The sequence below is a fragment of the Sporobolomyces salmoneus genome (assembly GCF_050403485.1).
Source record: "Sporobolomyces salmoneus JCM6883 DNA, S_salmoneus_JCM6883_v1_ctg68, whole genome shotgun sequence".
In the NCBI taxonomy this organism is placed as follows: domain Eukaryota; kingdom Fungi; phylum Basidiomycota; class Microbotryomycetes; order Sporidiobolales; family Sporidiobolaceae; genus Sporobolomyces; species Sporobolomyces salmoneus.
Genome location: NW_027481095.1, coordinates 1 through 8,364, shown reverse-complemented (window position 1 = coordinate 8,364; position 8,364 = coordinate 1). Strand labels below are relative to the sequence as shown.

Genomic DNA, 8,364 nt, shown 5'->3' with positions numbered 1-8,364 from the left:
CACGCTTCTTGGAGAGCTCGGATAGGTGGTGACTGAGATCGATAGCATTTGGCTTGGTGTACGAGGTGGGTTGAATCGAATCCATCGTGGAATGAGTGAGAGAGGGAAAGAGGGAGATTTGTCCGACTCCACTTCGGCATCGGTGGATTACAAACCCTCTCACTTTTCGCTGTCTCTCTACAAGACGGGCTTTATCGCACCAAGGAGAGACTCTCGTAGTTTGCAGAGAGAGCTAGATCCGAAAATGATCCAAAAACATTTTCGATTTCTCAACAAATCTCCCTTTCTATGACTAACCCTGCCCTCTCGCGCTAACCCTCCCCTTTAGTATCATCCCTACCCTCTTCTCCCTCTCCCTCTTCCGATCCATCACGGCGAAAACCCCATTCTGTACCATCGTGAACAAGTTCGAAGCGATCCAGTAGAGACAAATAGCCTGCAACTCGGTATCATCGCACTTGTCAGTAAGCGAGGGAGAGAGAGGGAGAAGGAGGAAGGGGGACGTACGGAAGGAGCTAATCCGGCGACGGGGATGAATGCGACGGATGCGAATCGTAGAACGTTCGTGACGATTCTAGCTGTATTCGGTTTATTCGATCCCGCTTTTATTGTTACCGCTCCCCGTGTTGACGTAGGTGCTGGTGAGGTGGTAGTCGAGTAACCTCGTACTCGGATAATTTCCCCATCCCTAGCCTTTCTAGCAACCATTCTTCTCTTCTCACTCGCACTCATGCCCATACTCCTCCCTCCCTCGATTCCTCCACCGTCAGATCGAGTGGGTAGACTCGGATCCCCCTCGAGGGTTCCTTCAGCGTCTTGAGTTTGTCTCAATCGGTTCTTTGCGGATAATTCGACGTTTAGTAAGGAGACGATTCCGACTCCTAACGGTAAGAACATCGTTGGATCAGGCAGTACTAGGCTAGGACACCAGAGGACTGAAGTAGAGGCTAAATCGTGAAGGTGCTGTAAAGCCGAGGGGGAGAGGTATGAATCCGAGAAAGAGGAGGAGAGATCGGAAGTGGAGAGGGGAAGAGATGCGGCGGCGCGAGAACAAGCGTCTCGGAGTGTGAGAGTCGCGGTGATGAAGATTGGGATGTGGACTAGTGGAGGGAGGAGAAGGGTTAAGCGAGGGGAACAACGGAATTGACGTGCGAGCAAATAGGAAAGTTTTTTAGCCTGCGGGCGGAGAATTCGAAAACCGTATTCAGCCCTCGAGGTCTCCCTTCGGTAGGAGGCTGATATAGCAGTGTGAAACTCACGCGTTGTTTGAATACTTTTTGATACTCTTCGTAAGATTTCCCTAATCCCCTACATTCATCCCTCGTCTCCCACTCCAATTTCGCTTGTTCCTTCTTCAATCTCGGAACTACGTGTTCTACGAACCGTCTCGTTCGACGTCGTTGCCAGAGGACTACGGGGAGCGTCGTGAGGGAACGGTAGAAGAGGGTGAAGAGGGGGATGAAGGCGGCGTAGGAGAGGGAGAGGGACGGAGGAAGCGAGAGGAAGAGAGTTGAGAGGGGTTCGAGGAAAGTTGGGTCCGGGATAGAGGCGGGGGGAAGGAAGTCGGAGAGAGAAGGTTTCACGGGAACGGGTGAGGTTGTTGCGGATTCGGGTAGAGACGTTGGAGAATCGGGAGTTTGGGAGGAAGAGCTCGGCCAGAGGGAGAATTGTCGAGTAGAAGTCCGTGATGGTGACGGTAGTCGAGCGACAGGTTGGAGAGCTCCCCGTAGGAGTACTCGAGGCGTGACGGTACTCCGTAGAATCATTGATCGTTGAGAGCTAGAAAGCGAGAAATAGAAGAACCGAGGGGAAGTCAGCGTTCTGCCATCGCTTTCCCGTTCGTTCTTGCTTGCCCTGCATCACTGAACTATCTCAGTCGCGTCATAGCCAATCGTGTTCCGCCTAAGCCTGTCAACTGAGCTCCTGAGAGGTCCCTCAACTTCGGGATGCTCGATTCGCTCCTTCCACCATCTCGATCGCTTACACCGCTCAGCACCTATTCCCATATAGCCTTCCTGGAGCACTTCAAAGCCGTATTGACAAGTCGAGAAGACACTCACGGGCTTTAAAGTCGGCTCGAAAAGTCAAAGCGAGGAAAGGTCGATAAAGCTTTACGTTCGCCTGCCGAGTGTGCCAAGTCAATTCTTGTGGTTGTCTTCGGTGTGTTCCCGCGAGCTAGAGTGTATGCGAGGTCGAGAAGAGGAAGGAAACAAGTGCGATTCCGATTCGTTTCATTCGACCATCAATTCGTCCCTCGACAAACGTCCTCCTTTCGTTCGAAACTCGTCTGTGTCCGCCAGAGAAGGTACAGCATTCGACTAGCGCGGTGGAACTAGCGATCCTCGAGAAGGAAGAACGAGCGGAAAACGTCAACTCTTTCGAACGCTTCTTTCTGTCATCACGGCTTCAAGTGAGTTGATTCTTGCTCGAGATGGTCGATGAAGCAGTCTAGAATGATCGGAGTGGGTCAAAAGCGGTATGGTAGACAGAGGAAGGGAGGCTCGGAAGAGTCGAGTGATGATTACTCTTCGCTGATCGGTCTCAGCGCGCTTACGGCCTCGAGAGAGACTATAGACTGACTTGAACTCACTTCCTGTCCCTGCTAGACGCTTCCCAGCCGTCTCCCTTTCATTCCCGTTCGTCTTTCATTTCCCCTCGTTTCTCTCGACTCTTTCGCTTCCCGCTCACTGATGCTCCTCTCGTGACAGTTCCAGTCAGACTGATTCGACGTCAAGATGGTCTCTGACCCTATACCTCCGACCCCGAACTTGTCTCCACCTCCTTCGAACTCGTTCCTCTTCGAACTTTCTCTCTCGACTCCTCTCAGTCGACCACCACCACCTTCCGACCCTCGAGTCTCTCTGAGAGAATGGCCGAATCTGTCTCCACCCGTCGAGGCAGATCACGAGGGAGGAGAGGAAACGAGAATGAAGGAGATGAGTTTGAAAGAAGTTCGGGAATTCGAAGGACGAACGAAACGACTCGAACGGTTGAGAGAAGTGTTTGAATCGATTCCGGATCCACCTCCAATGTCTGAAGGGGGTAGTTCACCGAAGTTGGCGACGACGGCGTTACCGGCATTGCCGATCGATCATGAAACTCTTGAATCGGTTCAACCGCAAACGACGACGACGACAGCGACGAAAGAGAGTCTCGAGGAGGAAAGGAAGAGATGGGAATTGGAGAGGAAAATGTATATGAAGGAACTTTGGAAGAAATGCGGTGCCGAAAATCTTTCTTCGACAACAATATCAAGCTCAACCAGTTCCTCCTCCTCTCCTCCTTCCTCGTCTTCCTCCTCTCCGAAATCAGCATCGTCTTCGTCATCTTCTTCTTCGTCATCACCCTGTCTCCGATGGTCTTCGTTCGAAACCTACGCCGACGCACAAGAACGTCTCCTCTATTCGATTTTCTCCGCGATCGATTCCGACAACAACCTGAAACTCACCCCACTCGAAGTCGAACAAGCGTGTAAGAAGGCGGGAGTCGAAGGGGTCGATAAATCGTTGATTGAGGGTTTCGTGAGGGTTTTGGACAAGGATGGGGATGGCATGATTGGGTGGGAGGAATGGAGGGATTTCTTGATCGTCAGTTTTCTTCCCTTGTTCTCTTTGGTCGTTTCGAGTTGGAGACTGACCTGAGGGACGAGGATACGACATTCAGTTACTGCCGAGAAAACCGAGCGTAAAAGAGATTTTCCATTATTATCGATCGCAAACGAGGAGTTCGAGACCTTCGATGAGTCGACTAACTCAAGATGGTGACGGTGAGTCAATTCCGAGCTTTTAGTACATTTCAACTCTGTACTGACTTTGTTGGTTGTTCTCGCAGTCGTGATCGGTCGAGGGAAAACTTCATTCAATCGATTCCTCTCCTCAACGAGCAAACCCTCTTCCTCCGGCTCCTCTTCGACTTCGTCGTCAGCTCTATCATCGATCACGAACCTCGCCGCGTCGAATCGCGAGAAGGAGAGAAAGAGAATGTTGAAAGAATGCGATTTACATCAAGCGGAGGAGAACTCGGGAGCGGTTGAATGTAGATGGGCGAAAGAGGAGAGGGAGAGGAGGGCGATCAGGGTGAAGAAACGAAAGATGGAAACGATACCGCCTTCGAAGACGACGAGCTCGACGAGTTCGGGAACGAAAGGGTTGGATTTCGAAGGGAGCGGAGTTGTCGTCTTGAATCAAGATCGCTCGACAAAACCGGAAACGACAACAACAGGATCATCATCAGCCTTGAAGGAATCGATAGTGACTGAGAAGGAGAAGAAGAAGCAGATCAAGACGGCGGAGAAAGAGGAAAGTTCGGTGAATTCGACGCCGAGCTCAAGTTCAACTCCGATCCCTCCGACGAGAAAGATTGCACCGGGTCCATCTACTACAACATCTTCATCGACAACGACGAAAGAAAGCTCGGTAGAATCAACAGCGACGGAAGAGGAGGATGAAGAAGAGGAGGAACCGGGAATGTTTGCGGGAGCTGGGAAATTCTTGCTCGCAGGTGGAATGGCCGGTGCAGGTGGGTCTCTTTCTGAACTATTCTCGTGGGAGCGCGACTAACTCTTCGATTCGATTCGAGCAGTTTCTCGAACGGCGACTGCACCTTTCGATCGACTGAAAGTTTACCTCATCACTTCCCCTTCCGATCCTTCTCCGACATCCACGGCAGCGACGACGCCAGCCGCGAATGGAAAAGTGCCGCGACGGAACGCGGGGAGTCTCGCAGCGGCCGTTCGAGCGGTTTACAGTCAAGGTGGGATCAAAGCGTTTTGGACTGGAAACATGTTGAACGTTATCAAGATCTTTCCCGTTAGTCCTTCGTCTTTCTCTCTCCTTCATTTCGACGTTCGCTTTACTGACAGGCGTGTGATGGAGTGAAAATAGGAATCGGCAATCAAATTCTTATCTTACGAATCTGCGAAACGAGTGTTCGCGCAACATTGGGATTGCGTACCTGATCAAACTATGATTTCGAATACGAGTCGATTCATTTCGGGTGGGATTGGGGGAGTCCTCTCGCAGTTGAGTATTTATCCGATTGAATCTCTCAAAGTCAGTCTTCACAATCTCTCTCTTTCTTTCGCTTGATCGGGGCCAGTGCTGATCTCGAGTGCATCTGAGAGTAGACTCGAGTCATGTCTTCAACAGGAGGTTCGAAGAAAGGCAACGCACTCATCCTCGAGACCTTTCTCGACATGTATCGAAAAGGAGGTTTAACGTTCTTCTTTCGAGGTCTCCCGGCGGGATTGATCGGCGTGTTCCCGTATGCCGCGATCGATATGAGTACGTTCGAAGGGATCAAGATTAGTTATACGAAATGGGCGGGGGAGGAACCGGGAATCGCTGGGAGTTTGTGTTTCGGTGCAGTGAGTGGTGGAGTCGGAGCTACTAGTGAGTGGATTCAGCTACCATACACATTTAAAGTATGGCTTTGCTGATCTTCCCCACATTTAGGCGTTTATCCTCTGTACGAATCCCTCGACTTTTTTTCGATCTCGGAGACGAGAACAGTTCGAACTAACTCGTTGTCTCTCGGGACGCTTCTTCAGAAATCTCGTTCGAACTCGATTACAAGCTCAAGGTACACCGGCCCATCCTCAAGTCTACACTGGAATCCGAGACGCCGCGATCAAGTGTTTTCAACGAGAGGGATGGCGAGGTTTCTACAAAGGTGAGTCTTCTCGCTCCGCATCTTGATGATATGGGTTTGAAGAGTTGACTCACTATGTGCTCGTGTGCACAGGCTTGACTCCGACACTCGTCAAAGTCGTTCCGGCCGTTGCGATTTCTTGTGAGTGTCTCGTTTCGTCGCACAGGCGAGCATTCTTTCCTTCGTTCTCGCGACTGACGACGATCGCAACTCTCTCCAGATGCCGTCTACGACCAATCGAAACGAATATTGTTCGGAAAAGAAGACGATCATTCGCAATCGAACGATTCTTCCGAAGAATCCTAATTCACCCTTCCCTCCCCCTCAATTCGCTCGAGCTGTCTCTTCTCCATTGCATCGCTCTCATCGTCCCCTCCTCTCTTCAGACACTATCCACCCTAACCGTCATCCTTTGATTCTTTCGATGTTGTATTTCTCTCTCTCTCTTTTCATTCTTTTCGCATCTCTCACTCTCGGACTCGAGCTGCCGAGCGAAGGAGGACCTGCATCATTTCATCTTTCTCTTCTGATCTGTCTTGGTATCGCTTTTACTTCATTGAGTGCGCGGTTTACGTGAAGAAACCTTTCGAGTCGATTCTTCTCAGTCAGTTGCAACAAATAGAAATTTTCGAACGTATCCACTTCTGGTCTGCCCTTGGAGAAACTTCTAGCTATCTCTCATGCACTTCTAGCTTGAAGCAGTGCAAGAAATGCGAAGAGTCGTCGAGTCGAAGTGCGAGAGAACTTCCTTCATCTCTCACTCTTTCCTAGCGCTCGCTACCTACGACGAAACATGGCAGACGATACAGTATCACCCTCACCAGCTCTCGCAGCTATCCTAGCATCGACTCGACCCACAATAGCTCCCCTCGATCCCGCCCGACAGAAACAATCGAACCTCGCCACTTCCTCCTCGACCTCTGCACCACCCAAGAACGACGGACCAATCCCGATGAGTTTCCCGGCGATCTTGGTACAGCCTAAGAACAAGCACTTGTTGGGAGCGTTGGGGAAAAAGGCGTTCAAAGATGAGAATCAAGGGGGAACGTCATCGGCGAGAAAGGGTGCGAAGGATGGAGCGCCTGGAGGGAGGAGGAGACGAAGGCGATGGGAGAACGGTGAGCTACCACTTTCAGTACGAGCTTGAAGGCTGTAGCTGATCTTTGAATTTGCCGATTCTTCGTAGCTCAACTCGCGGGAAACCCTCATCTTCATAGACCCACACGAGCTGATTTCAACCCTGGACCGTCTCTGAAAGGTCTTTCGACGACTTTTGCGCCTCCTCCTTCGAACTTCTCGAGATCGACCTACTCTTCTCCCGTCAATTCGGCAGCTTCGAATTCGTCGATTTCTCTCGAATCCGGTCAATTCACAATGTCACTGAAGGGTCTGAGGAAGAATTTGAGAACTGGAGTCGTCGGATCGAGAGTGACGAGAGGACAAGGAGGGAGAACGGAGGAAGTACTCGAAATTATGGAGAGAGAATTGTCGGAATGGTTAACGTTTGAAGGACGAGTCTCTCCCGGATTCTACCACGACGGATCACTCTCAGCTGCGAAGATTCTCGATCCAACCCCTCTAGAAGACTGGCAACCTCCTCCCTCTTCTGTCGATTCTCTTCCGGACGAACCAGTTTCTCGATCTCGACCTCCTCCTTCCCCTCCTGCGACGCTCGTTGAACTCACTCGACTACCTCATACCCTCGTATGGCTTGCTCCATCTCCTCAACATCGATATCTCCTCCATTCCCTCGCCCGTTACTATCGACTTCAATCTTTCTCTCGACCACTTTCTCCCCTCGACCCTTCCGTTCGCGTTACTCATATCCTACAACCTCAGATTGCGAGACCGACAATAGTCTCGAGTGGATTCGATACCCCTTCAGCAACGGACTGGAGTAGCGCCTCGGCTTTGTCGACGGAAGTGAGCGCGAGTGAAACTGAAACCGAGGCGGAATTCACGGATGGAGGAGTCACGACAACGGATGATGAGGAAGATGGAGTCACGACGAACGGCGAGGGAGAAAGCGTCGATGGAAGAACGTTAGAGGAACTCGAGTTGAGTGGAAGCGAAGGAGAATCGGATTATGGAGCGGACCGAGAATTGGGGTTCTCGACGGACGAAGACGATACGGATTACGTCGAGGTCGATTCTCTCGCTTCTTCGTTTGCGGACCTCAATGGATTAGGCGGCACGACGAATACGCTCGGATCGGGAGTTCCTTCGAATCCGACTTCGATCTCGACGACTCCTAGACGCGCTTCAGCTCCTTTCCTTCCTTATACACCTTCATCAGCACTCCCTTCTTCGCTATCGATTTCGACAACTCCGAGAGCGAACACAAGAGCGAGAGGGAGAAGATCTTTACCGACGACGAACGGAGGAGGGATTCGATTGAAAGTAGTCCGAGTAGGAGTCCGACGAGGGTCGCTAAGGAGGAGGAGGTCGTCGTCAAGAAGGGAGAGTGGAAGATGCCAGAGAGGTCGTTTGTTGATTGGGTCTTTAACTAGAAAAAGCGGATTCGGATTAGAGGGAACTCCAATGACGAAATGGGTTCGTTACTCTCGCTAGAAGTTGGACGCATCGGTTAGATCTTGGTGGTGATATTATTTTTTTGGGTTAGGGTTAGGGTTAGGGTTAGGGTTAGGGTTAGGGTTAGGGTTAGGGTTAGGGTTAGGGTTAGGGTTAGGGTTAGGGTTAGGGTTAGGGTTAGGG

General features: G+C 51.1%; 3 protein-coding genes across 3 annotated transcripts, besides 2 other annotated features; 2 read left to right on the top strand and 1 right to left on the bottom strand.

The window, feature by feature from the left end:
- Window positions 1-292: 292 nt before the first annotated feature.
- On the bottom strand, window positions 293-1,766 carry COX18 (membrane insertase COX18; the record flags this gene model as incomplete). The annotated part of the gene is made up of 3 exons (XM_076634688.1): window positions 293-436; window positions 508-1,176; window positions 1,260-1,766. 3 exons carry the CDS (start codon window positions 1,764-1,766, stop codon window positions 293-295), a joined length of 1,320 nt encoding a protein of 439 aa, XP_076485305.1.
- Window positions 1,767-2,735: 969 nt separating this feature from the next.
- JCM6883_004445 (uncharacterized protein) lies at window positions 2,736-5,955 on the top strand (the record flags this gene model as incomplete). The annotated part of the gene is made up of 10 exons (XM_076634687.1): window positions 2,736-3,587; window positions 3,664-3,766; window positions 3,832-4,518; window positions 4,582-4,808; window positions 4,884-5,051; window positions 5,126-5,390; window positions 5,454-5,466; window positions 5,549-5,670; window positions 5,743-5,790; window positions 5,870-5,955. 10 exons carry the CDS (start codon window positions 2,736-2,738, stop codon window positions 5,953-5,955), a joined length of 2,571 nt encoding a protein of 856 aa, XP_076485304.1.
- Window positions 5,956-6,442: 487 nt separating this feature from the next.
- JCM6883_004444 (uncharacterized protein) lies at window positions 6,443-8,159 on the top strand (the record flags this gene model as incomplete). Its single annotated transcript, XM_076634686.1, has 3 exons — window positions 6,443-6,767; window positions 6,836-8,049; window positions 8,106-8,159. The coding sequence occupies 3 exons, from the start codon at window positions 6,443-6,445 to the stop codon at window positions 8,157-8,159; spliced, it is 1,593 nt and encodes a 530-aa protein (XP_076485303.1).
- A 39-nt stretch (window positions 8,160-8,198) lies between these two features.
- Window positions 8,199-8,202: a sequence feature (Short protein (JCM6883_004443, GAA5913523.1) was converted to a misc_feature.).
- Window positions 8,203-8,272: 70 nt separating this feature from the next.
- Window positions 8,273-8,357: a sequence feature (Short protein (JCM6883_004443, GAA5913523.1) was converted to a misc_feature.).
- Window positions 8,358-8,364: the final 7 nt, after the last annotated feature.